We start from the raw sequence: 16004 nt of genomic DNA, 5'->3' as shown, positions 1-16004 counted from the left end.
AAATGTGTTTAGTGGCTTTTTCACAGGAACAGCAAATAACATATCTGATAACAAGGAAACTTTTGCTGTTAAGTTGCGAGTCTGTTTTGAAATAGGTTCAGTAGAGATTATCAATGAACTGTTCAGCAAAAATTTGATTTACTCTTTGGGTTTTTTTAAAAAAGCAACCCCCCAAATCCCCTCCCCTATCTCAAATTGCCACAGCTTATGTTTCCCATGCATGAAAGTAGTGCTACAAACAGATGAACTCTTCTAGTTGCAACTTCAGAAAATCAGCCTTTCTAATCTGAGTGAGCATCTATTTTATATAAAAGTGAAGAAATCTTTCCACCAAAACCAAGAGCTTGCCTTAGCCATGTGCATTGTTATTTCTAGCTTTTGTTGCATTGTTATGAAATAATGGTTGGGTTTGTGTTCTCAACCTCTGCAGCTCTGGTGAACATATTAGTGCGTTTTCTTTAATTATATCAGTTTAGTTCAATTAATTATGGTTTTGACCTTACAACACAAATTATTTCCAGAGATCGGGCAGCTTGCATGTCATTGGAGCCCCCTATGGGTGGGCAAATCTACTTAGATATTTAGAAAGTTCTGAATTGTTAATGGTGAAATACTGAAAGCGGAGCAGGACCTTAGACAATTAAATAACTTCTTGCTGCCTTTTAAACCTTAGTGAAATTTGATGGGATCAAACTTTCAATAATTGCTAGAAAGTATGGTAAAGCTGTTTGGAGGCAGTAACCTGCACCTGCAGAATGCTTTCTAAGGTACATGTAAATATCTAGAAGTTATCACAGAATAAAAAGGGAGATTGGTTCTGTGCTGGTTCTGAGGACCAAATCTGTGATCAGTTTATAAATAACACCCTGAGAAAATATCTGGAGTGTCTAGGGATGTATTTTCCTTAGATTGCATTTTGGATTGTTATTTAAATTCAAAAGGAATAAAATCCACTGGCAAAGATCTTGTTCAAAGAAAAGCCCTGTTTAGTTTGGGGGTGTTTTTGCTTTGCTTTTTGCAGGCAGCCGTCCTTACGTGTTCCTCACAGCCCGTGTCCACCCTGGGGAGAGCAATGCCAGCTGGGTGATGAAGGGCACCCTGGAGTTCCTGGTGAGCAGTGATCCCATTGCTGAGCTCCTGAGGAAGTGTTTCATCTTCAAGATTGTGCCCATGCTTAATCCTGATGGAGTCATCAATGGCAAGTGAGTTGTGATGTGTGCTTACCCTGAGGTTTCTCTGTGCACCCAGCAGGTCTCATCTTCAATGTTTGTGCTGGGAGAATTCACTTTGCCCTGTGTTTTATTCATCCTGTTATCAGTCCTGTATGGAAAACGTGGATCTAAGGCATGGCCTGGTGTGCTGTCCTGCATTTGTCAGGTGCATGTGGCTCTGTACTGTCTGTGGTCAGAAGATCTCAGTTCCCTGGAAGGAGTGTTAGTTGTGCTGGAGAAACAGGATCTTTACTGACAAATGCAGGTTTCTCCATTCTGCTAAAGCAGCAGGGCAGAATACAGCTGCAAAGCAGATATGCTCGGGAAAAACTGGCTGTAATTAATGCTTTGTATAACCTGGTGGAGGAGGATGAATAAGGATTCCTTGAATTTTCACAGAAATATTTCTGTATAGTGAACCTTCCTCCTTCTCCCACCTTCTTTTCAATCTTCCTTCCCACATGTTTCCTAAGAGATGCTGAATCTGATCTTGGAAAAATATTGATTCCTTTTTGCATTCTTTGCCTTTTACCCTCCCTATCCACCCACACTAACTTCCCTCTCCCTGTACATGACTGGAAAAGGTACAAGTCTGCTCCTAATATTTTGAGCTGAAATAAGTATTGTTATGTGAAACCTTGAAGAAGGCACTAAGCTAAAGTAGGCTTGTCCTTTCCTGGAAAACAAATCTTCTCTCTCCAGTTTGCAGAGGAATTTGGTGGAATTTGTTCACTTTGGGTGTTTGTGGAGTGGCAGTGAGTTAATGACTGTTGGTCCTGCCCAGTGCAAGGGCAGGACATCATGATCACATCCCACCAGTGGCTGCTGTCTTGACCTGCTGATGGGGTCTTGGAGGGTTTGCAACAGCTGTGTCCCCTGGCTTATTGCAGAGGAGCACATGACAAATGTCAAAGCTGAAAGATGGGCTTAAATAAGCACTGGAAGACAGCAAAGTGTAGAGGAACAACTTTTCTTAAGCTACAGTCCCACACATGCTTTGGGGATGGGCTGTGATGATTGGGTGTTACAGGAACAGAAAAGCAAATCCTGAGCAACAACTGCATCGAGCTGGGTTTCAAACTCAGATGAGTTTGGGGTGAGAGGCTCACCAGGGAGCGCCTTGGGTTTCTCTGACAGTCTCTAGTCTGTGAAGTCACAGATTTTGGGCTGCTGTGCTCCCCAGGGCCTGGGTCTGCCAGAAGTCTGGGAGCACTGTTCAGAATAGCTGGGTACTGCCCCAGGGTATTTGAGGCCTCTGTTGGCACCAAATGCTTTCTTGATCCTCATAGACAGAAGGAACAGGAAAAACAATTGTGGCTTTTCCCCTTATTTTTTTTTCTCTCACTACACTTAGTTAAATTTTCCATCAGATCCAGGACTGGAGGGAATGGCTGACCTTTTCCTCCAGCTGTCAGGAACCAGCACAGCAGAGAAGGGACCTTCAGGAGGGAGAATGTGGCTCTTGATGACACCTGAATGAAGGGTATGTGTCACACAGGAGGTGTGTTTTGTGTTCCATGGTGCAGATGAGCTTGAACTGTAGTTAAATCTGGTGATGAAGAAGAGTTTAGTAAACCTTCAATGGATAGGACCAGGAGAACAGGGACTTGACCACATCTCCTTTATTGATCATGAGGCCTGGGGAGGGGAATAAATAATTTCTTTATGCTTTAAATTAAATACATCTCTCTTGTGAATCCTCCTGTGGATTCTCTCTCCTCCCATATTCTTCTTGTTTCTCTATATGTATGCTTTTTAGTAGCCATGGTTCCTCCTATATTAAATGAAATATTTTTGTTCTGGGGCTCAGGTTTACTGGTAGCATGTAAGAGTGTGTGTTGGTGTGTAAGAGCTTGTGGGAGTGTGTAAGAGTTGGCATCATCTTCCTCTTCCTTTACCTGATTTTAATGTTTCCTTTTTATTTTCATCTGCTTCCCTTTTCTCACTCTTCCCTCCTGTTGAATCAAGGAGGCTTTTCATTGACAAGAACTTGATGAATTTTGTAAAATGAACCAACGAGTGGCGATGGGAGCTGAGGAGTCTTTTTTAGATGAAGGAAATTTATTGGAAGCCACATGATTTCTTCGAAGGCGTGGGGTAACCATAGTAGCAGCTACGTAGAGGAAATCCTGGTTTTTCTTTTGGAATATACCCACGGACCATTCTTTATCTGTTTTAAAAACACCCTGTTCTCTCTGGCACCTGCCCTCCCCCAGCACAGGCTGAGTAAGCTTTGCATCTCCAGGGTAAGGCAGGTGAGGTGCTGGGTTTTCTCTCTCCCTTGATGCTCCCTCCCCTTTGATTTACTCTGTCTGTTCCTTGTTTACTCAGGGGCTTTGTTCATTACCTCCTCAAGCCTATCAGAGAAAAGCTTCAGTTGTTTGATAATTACTGACATAAAGAGAGAGAAATGCCCACTAAAATCCCCCCTAGAACAGCTTTCCTCTGCACAGCCTCAAATAGTACAAAGGAAAAAAAAGGAGCGTGTCCCCACTTAACCTTTGGAGCCTTCTGTTTGGAAGGACAATCTTAGGAGGAGGAGAAGCACCACATTTGCCTCTATACCCAAAGACACTATTTGTATAAAAAACCTTTTTCTCCCTTGTATTAATGTTTACTCTCCTGAATGGGCACATTGTGTTCTCTGGGCAATAAGAGGCAGAAAGGATCAGGGATAGGGGAAAAAGCTAATGGCTGGTCTGAGGAGTCAGTTTATGATGCAGAACTGCATCCTTAAATCTTGAGGTGATGTCACACAAAGCTGTACAAGTGCAGACATCCCTCCTTCTCTTTATTTCTTCTCTGTGGTCAGAGGGTTGAAGGAGAAGTTTAGTTCTAAATTGGTGCCATGCACTCTGCAAACACACTCCAAAGGCTCTCCCCAGACTGGTTAATCTATGATGTGTTTGTTTCTCTAAGGACAGAGCAGAGATGTGAGAAGGCTGGGAAAGGAGTGGTTTTGAATTAATGGAATTTCTCTCTAGGAGAGAGGTGCTACAGGAGTTGTGTGCTGCTCTTTGGCAGATGCTTCTATGAGTCTGTCCCCACGTTTTCTTCAGAAGTTCTGCACCTAAATTGTCACCATCTTGCCAAAAGTAGTTGGGTAGGAATATGTGAAAGGCAAAGCATGCCTGGGAAAAAAAAGCATTTTTAAATTGTGAAAGACTCAACCCTCACATACACTGGCTGTGCTCTGAGATGTACATTGTGAGAAGGCAAGAGCATGTGCACTGATGCTTTCCTTAAGACCTCAGAGGTGACAAAGATGCAAATTCTGTGACTATCTGTTCTGGGATACTTGGTGGCTCTGGGACGTGCACATGAAGTGTGGGCTAATTTTCCTCAAGTGGGCAGAATTTTTTACAGCTCTTTGCTGCTTTGGTGCCTCAGATGTTGCTTCTGTTGCCTTTCACTGAGAGGGCAGTGATGGATTTGAGAGCTTAGGGTACCAAATGTGGCTAGTGCCTGCACAGCACGAGATAAAATATGAGCTGCAGTGTTTCTTAGCTCTCATTTCTGTGAATTGTTCCTTGGTGGAACAACCAGAAATGGTGTCTGGCCCTGCACCACACACTTGTCTGAGTTTCCTCTCTGCTGTGGGAGGTGCCCCAGTTTCATCCAAGGCCCTTTGTGCTGTGCTGATGTGACAGCCCATCCTTGGCTCTCCTTCTGTGATAAACATCCCCCTGCAGACAGCTGCACCCCAGGACTCTCCCTTCTGACAGCACTTCCAGTGCAGGATTGTTTATTCCTTCCTTTATCAGCCAGGGCTGCTGGGCCCCCTGAGTTATTAGCTCTATTCACTCATTGTCAGTGTTTCCTCCTTCGTAAATATGCCCCCATATGTCTCTGCTCCCAAGGAATATGCTTTCTTTTCTATTTACTGCTTTTCCCAGGCCCCCACCTCCTCATTGCTCTCTCCACCCAACGGCCCAATAACAGCCAAGGAGATAAATAAGCTCCATAACTCTTCCCAGCTATTATTTTTTGTTGTTGTTGTTGTTGTTGCCCTGCATGGTAATATATATAATAACAAGGAAACAAATCTTATTACTAAAGTAATTACAATAAATAAAAAGCTGAGAGGGGAGATGAAGGAAGGGTCTGTCAGGGGAGTGATTGCAGTAGGATTTTTAAAAATTTAATTTACTTGAGATGTTCTCTGCCACTTTGCTGATACCCTGCTGAGGGGGGCTGTGACTAATTAGCAGCCAGCTGTTGTTTTAACACCCTCACCTAATTTATAGTGTGCCTGAGCCTCTAAAACAGGAGCCTGTGTGATATCATTGCTTGTGGGACTCAGCACCAGCCTTGTGTCAGTAGTTGGCTTTATTGCTTGGTGCTTTTGTTTCTCAGAAGCTGTATAGCTAAAATTTTGGGTGCTTTGCTGCAATTCCTTTTATCTTCAGTATACCCTCTGTGCTTTCAGGAGTTTGACCCAGAGAGTAAACACAATTTGTTGCTTATAACTGCTTGTCCCAGTGTCCAGCCTAATAACTGAGCATCACAACTGCTGCTGTTTGACTAAAAAGAGTGGACAGGATCTAGGGTTTGTTTGAATTCTGGGGCCTCATTCTCCTGTTGGCAGGTAAATTTTTGTTTAAATTCTGGGCCTCGTTGTCCTGTTAGCAGGTTTCTCATGGAGGTACCATATTGTTCTTGCTAATAGAATGGAGATTGCCATATCATCTGTCTTCTAAATGGTCGTGAAATCTAATTAGTTAATGGCCATATTAAAACCTGGAAGGATCCAAGGTATTGTTCCATGTTTCATCAGTCTCCCAGCTGCCAATTGCCAAAGCATGTGCAGTCTTTGTGAGCTCTCACACAGTGAAGGTTCCCAATGAGTTGTGTGTGTGTCCCTGTGCTCTTCCCTGTACAATTTATGCTGGTCATGCAAGGTCACCTGGAAATCTTACTACAAAAATCATTGGGTGTGGGCTCAGAGATGTTACTGCCTTGGACTACTAAACACTTCAGCTTCTAGCCTTGGGAACTATTTCATTTTGGATAGGTTCTACCTTGCATTTTCAAGTTAGCATGAATGTTAGATGTGAACAGGTTGTTCCACAGGCTCAGAAAGGAATCCCTTTGTTCTGCATTCGTGTCTGTTTTCCTAACTGATGATGTGAGTTGGTAATCAGATGTGTGCACTCCTTTGAAGACATTTTCAGGAGCCAGGAGACTGGTGTACAAAGCTAGCTTTTAGTAAAGTTAATGAGATGATTGAATTATATTATAATTCTTGTTAGCTTGATTGTGTGTCATTATCCCTCTTGTTTGTTATTATGCTTATTTGAATCGCATTTGTGGGATATTATTCCCATCACAATTGTGCCCGTGCTGGGCTCTGTAAAGAGACAGGAAAGGAGCAGCTGGTGCCTTGTTAGGCCTGTGCATTAGTGCCACAGGCTGTGCAGTGGGGTTGGAGGGAATGAAAAGGATGCTGGGCTTTTGGCTGCAGTGCAGCCCGATCCAGCATCTCAGCCCTGGCTGCACAAGGCACTTCATGGAGCTCTGAGCTTTGTAGTGGCAGCTCTTCCTCAGGATTGCATCCTGGCAGAGGGAAATCATCCTGCCGCAATGACTGCCACAACCACCTGATGAGAGTTTATGAAGGATACCTCAGTATCATCAAGGCAGGAATTGGGGAAATGTATTAAAAATCAGGAATCTATACCTTCTTGGGATTTCCAGACATATATGCAAACCCTGGCCCAACTGGCTGCATAAGCAAATTTACACTGAGATGTAATTGCTGCTGAGCTTGGATGGTACCTTGTAGGTGATTGTGGTAGACATCAAACACTGATATCAAAGCTGAATATTTTGGAGTTGAGCTAATATCACAAGTAAAGGGGATCTTTTGGCCACCCATCTCAAGATCAAGTCTGTTTACATGAGTTAAAGCCTGTTGGAAGCTCCAGATGCAGAGATGGAGTTGTTATTCATAGGATGGGAAAATAGAAGTCCACAAAATGAAATTGTAAAAACTTCACTTTTATAGATGCAATGAAGAATGTCCAGTATTTTACTGCAATATCCACACTACCTGGAAAGCTGAAATTGCCTGGGAATGAAGGTTATTGTCTCTTGTAATATACCTTCATATATTACCCTGTGTAATAAATCAGGCAGTATTTCTTTCGCCATGAAAACTGGACATCCCTGGAGTTCCAAGTGACATTTCTCATTTTATGTTGCTATTTGGCCCTTTTAAGTATTAAAAACCGTAATTTTTTTGTGAAATATGCACTGAAATTTTTGAAAGCTTACGAACAAGAAAATCAGGAGCTTAGTTTTGCGAGTGTAAAGCTTATTTTCCATGAGTTTGCTTTTTAAAAATTCTATACTGGGTTAGCTTTGTGTTTTGGCTAATGTTGTTCTTTAACATTTTTATTTATTTATGTATTTCTCTCTCAGTTTTTCCCTTCCCTCTCTTTGGAATCTGTTATTCAAATGCAGCATTAAAAGCTGGTGAAGTACTGTGATAGGAGAGGGGATGTATAATGACCTTGGGGTGGGAAAACAGACTGGCAGGTGGAAATGGTGTTTGTAGAAAAGCGATGAAGAGCCTTATCTACAACAATAGGCTTCATTTGAGAGCTTATGTTTTCAAAATTGCTGTGCAAAAATGTACCTACAGAGGTCCAGCTGAAATTGAATTGTTTACCTGTGCACATGGCTTGTGTGATTGCACATGCAATTGGGTAATTACACGGGCAAAATTTGCTCCGGTGGTTTCAGCAAATCGCCATCCTAATTTCATAAACCCAGCTGAATGTCCCACAGAAGCATCAAGAAAATAAAGACCAGAAAATTGAGTCAATACTGCAATGAGAGGGTGAGAAATCAAAACTTTTTCTGCAGCTTAATGGGCAGCACTGCTGGGAAAGGTGCAGCACAGTTTTAATGCTGCAAAGGAGCTGTGAGTCTTGAAAGGGTAGAAAAACTGAAGGGCTCTTGGAGTTGTACAGCTCAGGTTTGAGCTGAGGGGAGGAAATAGAGAAGCAAGGGGTGACATTGGCAGGGAGAAGGCTCCAGTGATGGTGCACCCTGGGTCTGTGCACACTGCATGCCTCTGAAAGCAGTGTTTGAACACATCCTACCTCCACGAAGCCATAACCTTGATATGGTTGGGACTCTCAGGTAACTGTGCTGGTGTTTTTCTGCATGGAAATAGGGGTGATTTATGATGTAAAATTCTTTGGAAATCATGCTACATTCAGAGCTGTGCAAAAGTGAGAAACTTTTCCATGGTGTTTTAGAACTGGTTTATCGAATTTCACCAGTGGATATGTCCTTATGTAAAATTGTTACATATTGCATTATATCTCATAGGATCCTTCAGTGTCTGGGGAAGCAGAACACAGAGGAGAAGTGGGAGTGAGCAATGTAGTCTAGGCCCTAATTCACCTTTTTGATTGCTTTTGTTTGTCTGCCACAAATAGCAAAGACTTAAGGACTCATCAGTTGGAGAAGAGCTGCTACATTCTCTGCCTATATATATGTATATTTCATGGAATGTCAGTAGGAAAAAGGATTTATTGCCAAACATACACACATAATAATCCATAATCAAATCAATATCTTCATGTAATGCTGTTTTGTTGTTTTATTGGGAGGTTTTTCTTAAGTTACCAGGCAGTAACAAGGTGTGAGTGCAAGAATTCTTTCCAGGTGCATCCCATGACAGCATCTCTAGTAGTAGTTTTCTTCTCTGATTGTTGTTGCCCCATTTTTCTCCTAAAATGCTCATAGGCTCAGTTTTTGAAGGAGAGGGACCCTGGCTCTCATGGGGCACTGCCTAAAGCAGAAGTTTGGTTCTCATTTCTAGCTCTGGTCTGTGGTGTCTTCTGCCAGCAGAAAGAGGAATGATATTAATGAAATCTTACTTTTTTGAGGAATATTTCCTGTATTCATTGCTTGTTAAATAACAAAAGGTCATTAGCATAGAAACAAAAGGCAAAGATTTAAAAAGTGATGCTTTTTCTGTCTTCCCTCTAACAGTTATGGCACAGGAGAGGGTATAAAGTGCAAAGCAGCTGAACACTCATAAACTATTTTAATACCATTCAGAAATGAGAAGAACCAGGGAAAGAGGCTTTATGTAGCCATGTAGTTTATTGCACTAATCAGTCACTTCTACAGTGCTCTATCATGGCTTGAAGTCCTTGCTCCAGTGATGTGAAAAAAAATTGGTGATCTCCCATCCAATTTTCTAATTGATCTTGGTCTATATAATTGAAGTCTCTAGCACCTCATTTGAGTAGCAGTGAATTCTGTGTTTAGATGGATAAAATGTTAGCCAAAGCAGGTCTGGATTACATTTGTGACAGCAGAGAGGTGACTTAAGGTCTGAATACAAAGTAGAAGGAGCTGTGGGAGATTAGGACTAAGCTATATTTCTCATGGATATTTTTAGATGACAAAAATAACGTCTTAGGGGTTAGACTGAAACCTCTGGAAAGGCAACTGACACTTTGTGGGTTGAACCATCTGCATGGAATTGTCAAACCAAAGGCTGCAGATTTACCTGTCAAATGTCCTACTGTAAACCCATGTAGGGGCTGAACGTGGAGATCCAAAGACAGTGGGAGAAAAGTTGTTTTCCCTTCCAGAACATGCATGTTACACAAAAGAGAGTTTGCTTTTGAATAGCTTTGTTGTCTGGTCTTGTGCACATGCTGAATTTCAGGTGGAGAACAGCTAAGTGTTTGAAGTCACAATAATTTCTGTTGCTTTCCCTGACATGCAGGTGAGGGCACCCTTGAACTGTGCTACTTCTCTGTCTATCTTTAGACAGCTTTAAATGGGATGTAATCCCATCCAGTATGTTTCTTGTTCAAAAATCAAATGGTGTCCATATCAATGGCTGTGAGTTTTTGGGCTCATAACAGTAACACAGCTGGGAATGTAAATAAAAGGAGAATATTAAGAAAAAGGTACTGTTGCTGCAAAGAGTAGAAATACTTTAAATCAAGTGTATCTTTTCATTACACAATTTCTTATCAAAACAACAGCCCAGCTCAGGGCTGTTATTTATCACAGAATAACAGAATATGCCAAGTAGGAAGGGACCCATAAGGATCATCAAGTCCAGCTTCTGGCCCTGCACAGGGCACCCCAAGAGTTACAGCATGTGCCAGAGAATATTGTCCAAAGGCTTCTTGAACTCTGTCAGGCTGATGCTGTGACCTCTGCCCTGCGGAGCCTGTTCTGGTCCCCAGCCACTCTCTGTGGTGAAGAACTTTTTCCTGATATCTGTCCCAGACCTGTGACACTGACAGATCTGTAATTTCTGGGGTCCTCCCTCATGAAAACTGGGACAATGCTTGCCAGCTTTCAGTCATCTGGAATAACTCTGGATTCCCAAGACTACTCAAAAATCATTGACAAGGGTTTTCCAATATCAGTAGCTCTTTGAAGATCTTCAGATGAATCCCATCAGGCCCCATGGATTGTAGGGATCCAGCTGGAGCAGCAGATCCCACAAAATTTTGGAGTCCACCTTGAGTGGATCATTCTCTAATGAACTGGCTTTGCCAGTGTTCACAGCTCTCTCTGTGTTTTAACTGAGGAGTGTCTGTTCTGACAATGTGGACTGATGACAGAAGTTTATTTGTTATATCTTTGGTCTCAAAGTGCCATAACAAAGCACCTGCTCTACTTTCAGGAATTGCTTACTGTCCCTCTTTTGGACTTTTTTAACTGAAGGACCCATTGCTTTGTGAATGTTGTGGGTTTCTGCTTTCAGGCCATTGGGTAGAAATTGTGGCAACCAGGTCTGCAGCAGATGTTGCAAAGCACAGAGAAGAAATCACTTAGGTGCAATCAACCCCCTTCTGTTCTGTGTTTTTCCCTGAGTATTTTATTAATCTCTGAGAAACACATGTGGCAGCTCTGAAAACATTATTTTACATGCAGTCTCAGATGGATTGGTCCCCAAAGAGCACACATCTAATTCTCCACAAACTAGCTATGGTGCAGGTATGACTCTGTCATTGCTAATTCTTGCTTAAACCTCATGGAAACCTAAATAAGGAGTTAGCTTTGAGGTTTGCCAAAAACACTGAGGTCCAAATGATACAGTATTCTATGCATGTAAATGCAGATATAATGTTAATAGAAACCATTTTGATCCAGATTGCCAGGACTGAAAGGATGCAGTTGTGCTTGAAAAACAGATATGTGTGTGCATGCACAATTACTCAAGCTGTGGTTTAGGCATTTAAGTGGCCATTTGTGCTCTCATTTTCAATTATGATGTTCATCCTAGGGGAATGGGTTTGTGCAAATCAGCAACACAAATATGCATATGTTTTGGTGTGTGCTACCCTAAAAACATGTTGCATTACTTGGACATAAACTTGGATTGATTTATCTTCTTTTCCCTTTGAAATTTCTATTTTAATCTGAGGAATGTGATCTGTGGTGGCTGAATGGCAGTTCTTCAGCAGCATGATTTCCTTTTCCAAATGGTTAACTCTTGTAATTGTTTCTGTAATGTAAGATAATATTTCCTGCTAACAGTTATTTAGGATACTGTCATGGCAAGCCATAATTCAACCCCATTGCCTAGTGGCCCAAATAATGACCAAGGCTTGCCCCTAGCTGAATTATCATTCTTATGCTTCCTACTTTCCCTACATGCACATAAACAAGTCTGTCTTTATGCCAAACTCTGAAAGACAAAGGATAGGAGAAGCAATATTGTTGATTCAGAGCTCCATCCTGCAGCTTCAGGGAGAGAGCTGCCTATAGAACTACAAAGGCCTTTAAAGGGGCTTTTAGTGACTTAGTTCATAGGCTTTCTGAAGGCTCAATAGCTCTTATTTTTCCACATTTTAAATATGTCTATATAGAGCATCTACTGCAAATATTCAAGAGAGGATGAAGATGTCCAAGCTGACACAGAAATGGAAGGCTATTTGGGCTGAAGCTAAACTGCTCAAAGATCTTCAGCACACTGAAATTTGCACCAAAAATAGGAACTTTTAAGTCATCTGACTCATGACTAGTGGAAATACTGCTTTGAAAGAAGATTCAGTTTATTATCCCTTCTGTGGTTCTCTAAGAAAAAGTAGATGTTGGGAAAGGACAGTAGCAATGTGAATGTCACAGAAGGATGAGGTTTTGTCAGTAAACAGTTCCTGGGAAAAAATTGTGTTTAAGTTCCTTCATATTAGTAATACTATTAAGGTTTAGCAAAATAAATGTTAATTGATTAATTTTCAAGCTGTAGCTTTCCTGTGATCCTTTTGGAAGGAAACTACATCAAATGGAAATATGTTAAGACTATATGACAATGACCCGAGGAAGTTGGAAACCATATATTTTAAGTCACTTATTGTGATCCACAATAACATCTTAATTCTTGGGGTTTAACACCATTCATGCTGGGGGAGTCTGTGAATCACTGGAAGTAATATGCAAATTTATCTAACCTGGGAAATGGGTCTATGATTCATATCAATTTGGGCCAGGAATGTAAGCTTTGTAAGCTGCTACAAGGATGTGAAAAGGAAAGTTGTAACTTAGACTTTCTAAATGGTGATTCACAGACAGGGTGGGTGGTAGGGCAATTTGCCTGGCTCAGTGTGGGAGCTATGCTCAGTCATGGGTCGCTCAAGGAACTAAAACTGAGCCTGTTCTGGACTCATCTGGAGAGCCATGGATGCCCTGATGGCGCTGGGGGTGCTCTGCAGAGACTGGGCTATGAGCAGGGGAGGATGAGGGAGGTTTCTTAGAGCAAGCTGAGAAAAGGGATCTTACCCTGTTGCAGGACTGTTTTTGAACTAGAAATGAAGAATGATGGCCTTGACTGTTTCACAATGGAGAGGGGAAGATAACTCCATATGTTATATGGTGTGAGTGCTCCAGGCAGCCCAAACTTGATATTACACTTAATTAACCTGAGCCAGGCTACATCCCTTCAGGCTCCTGGAAAAGTGTGGGTGGCTCATGCTTCCTTTGCCATCTGTGGTCAAGCTCACAAGACTGCACAGAGACTCCTGTGTTTGTGTCAGGACAGAGAGGAGCAGAGGTTCCAGCCTCCTCTTGCTTGTGTTCTCAGGTGTCCCCTGGGAACTGACTTAATGAAATCTTGCACTGGTGAGTTCTGATTAATTGAAGTAGCCCAAAGCAGGACTTGCCGGATAACCTCAAGATGCTTTCCTGGAAGCCTTCAGTGCATTTTGTACCTTCCAAGTGGCAGAAGATATGAGATGGATGTCCATTAGGCAGCCAAGTTCAGGACCTTATCTGCATTGCTTTAAGCTTGCTACATTCACATAGGCCCATTAGAGAACCTCTCAGCCCATTAGAGAACCTCTTTCCTTGAGTGGGAAGAAGGAAGAATTCTTACTAATTCCCTAATACCTATTGGTCATAGGCTGCCTTTTCTTTTTCCACTTCAAAATGTCACGTTGGATTCCTGATGGAATTAGAGATCTTTATCTTCCTTCCCTCTGCTAGACCTCTGACTTTTTCTGGTTTTCTTCCACACTGAAGACTTAATTTCTCACATATGTGAGACAGTGAAAATTAAACAAACAAGCTGGCAGATAGACAGAATGGTTCTTCATGTCTGGAAAGCTGCAATGAGCTGTGACTTAGGAATTACAGTGCTTCATATTCAAACTTTTCTTTTTGATGCATTGAGGTGGCACAGAAGCTGACAGTGACATATGGAGAAGGCCACCTTAGCAGGATTGAGGCTGTTATGTGATAAATGACATGGTATGTCAAAGGACTCCTGTTATCCATCATGCTGGCTTCCTCTCAGCACACTCTCCAAAACAAGAGGCAGCTACACAAACAGCTGGGGGAAGCTGTAGGTAGGGTCAATGGTGTGCTCAAAAGAGAAAATAAGAAAGCTGGAAGTGCATGTTCTCATGGGCATAATAGCCTCTGAGTCTTGAGCTGAGAATTTTAAAGTCTTTTTCTGTTGAAACTTCCAAAGTACCCGGTTTTACATCTTTGTCAAGAATAAACCTTTTTCAACAGTTGTCTCAAAAATCATGAAGACAAAAGGTTTCAAAACACCACCAAGTTTAGTTCTAAATATCGAAGTTTTCTCTAAAGGAAGCCTGTTTAGCACCATGTTTTCAACTGGAAGCCCTGATGGTTCTGTGCCCTGATACATCTCCAGACTTTGCGTCTTTCCTCTCTTTCTCCCTTTCACCTCTGTTTGGTAGTTTGAGCCTGAAATGCAGTGGAATGAAAATCTGGATCTGTAATTTCCTACATGTATGAGACATGGGAAGCAGAGGCAAAGTGGTACAAGTGCTGTTTAAAAAGTAAAGGCGATAAAAGAGTCTGGAGGGAAGGAACAGAGCTTTGACCCTCAACACACCTGACACAGGAACCTGGTCTGTAGGACACTTCCTACTTGTTTTGGCCATTCAAGTCAAACAGTAATGGAGCAAACTTTCACAGCTCTGTCTCCCACTGTTGGAAAGTGTGTGACTTGATCTCAGACTTCTTCTCTCTGTGTCACATTTAACCCAACAGAAGCTCTTTATTTTTTAAAATTCATTTCAGATTGATACATGCACCAGTGTCTGTTCAGGAGCATCAAAGGTTGTGTGGCACAACTGGCACCTGTCCATTTCAACCTCCTTGAGCCCATCTCTCTTTTTCATTAGCCGTAATGGCTTTCTTTCCTCTACATGATTAATGGACTCTCAATAGCTATGTAGTCTATAAACCTAGACAAGTAGTCTGTCTCTTTTGATCCCTGAGCTCCTAAAAGCCTGAGTCTGACTCTGCTTAAATGGTGCTTATGTGCCCACATGCACAGTAGTAATTGGTGCAAAATATCAAATGTCACTATGTGACATTTCATTCATAACAGTCACATTTAAAGTAAAGGCTTTAACTTGATGATTCACCAATGGCCAGTGTCAAATTATTTGGGATGGTCTTCATGTTACAAGTGTCAATCAACAAATTAATTAGCCTGGAGATAATTTAATCAGAGCCCATCAGTGAACTGGCTTAAGGAAATCCCTTTGCTTCCAGATTATTCCTGCAGCCTGCTTGCAGGAATGAGAGCACAGCCTTGGAGAAAGGGTGGGTGCTTACAGCTTCTCTTGCCCCTGTGGCAAATCCATCTCTGGGAGGATGGAGTTTCCAGTCCCTCAGCTGCCTCTGTTCCGCAGTTCAGTGCAGGACTTCAGGTTCTACAGTTCCTGGAAGCTCCTTCCTAGAATAAAATTTGCTAAACACAAACCAACCCAAATATATAGAGAAGTCAGGGCCCTCCAGCTTCCAGTGCTGCTGTGCTCCACTTCATTTGACAGTGCAGATTTTCCTTCACAAACTCTTCATGTGATGAGACACTTATTTCAGCTGTTGACCCCTGTCCATGACCCCTCACTGGGAGATCAGGTGTAAAGAACCAGGCTATTATCTGCCTTCCACTCACACATTTCTAATCAAAGCAGCCAATTTTGCTAACTCCTACGGCTGAAGTCACAGTGAGGCAGACCGGGCTGAGTACAGAGAAAAGAAGTGCTTGGAATGGCATAGCCAGGGGTAAGAAATCCTAAGGGTAGGGCTGAAAAAGAAAGGTTAAGCTGGGAGAAAAGACGAACAAGCAAAGCAGGGAGGAATTCTAAATTCCAGTTTCATTTAATGTAAGAGGTCATAAGAAACAATAGAGTGAAGAAAAGCATCTCTATACCCTCCATGCATCTCTCCATGATCCTTTAGCTCACTGCAGTGAGCACTGGTAGAATGCTGTAGTGTATTCTGCTTTCATTGTGCATTCTCAACACAAAATAAGTG

At 42.1% G+C, this 16004-nt stretch overlaps 1 protein-coding gene across 1 annotated transcript in view; it reads left to right on the top strand.

Annotated features, from left to right (window-relative positions):
- The window catches only part of AGBL1 (ATP/GTP binding protein like 1), a 263509-nt gene that overhangs the window by 101758 nt on the left and 145747 nt on the right, over positions 1–16004 (top strand). The window contains 1 exon segment of the mRNA XM_030955469.1: positions 1022–1202. Within this exon segment, the coding sequence (XP_030811329.1) occupies positions 1022–1202 (181 nt within the window).

The sequence above is a fragment of the Camarhynchus parvulus genome, chromosome 10 (assembly GCF_901933205.1).
Source record: "Camarhynchus parvulus chromosome 10, STF_HiC, whole genome shotgun sequence".
NCBI lineage: Eukaryota > Metazoa > Chordata > Aves > Passeriformes > Thraupidae > Camarhynchus > Camarhynchus parvulus.
This window is presented reverse-complemented; position numbering and strand designations above follow the sequence as displayed.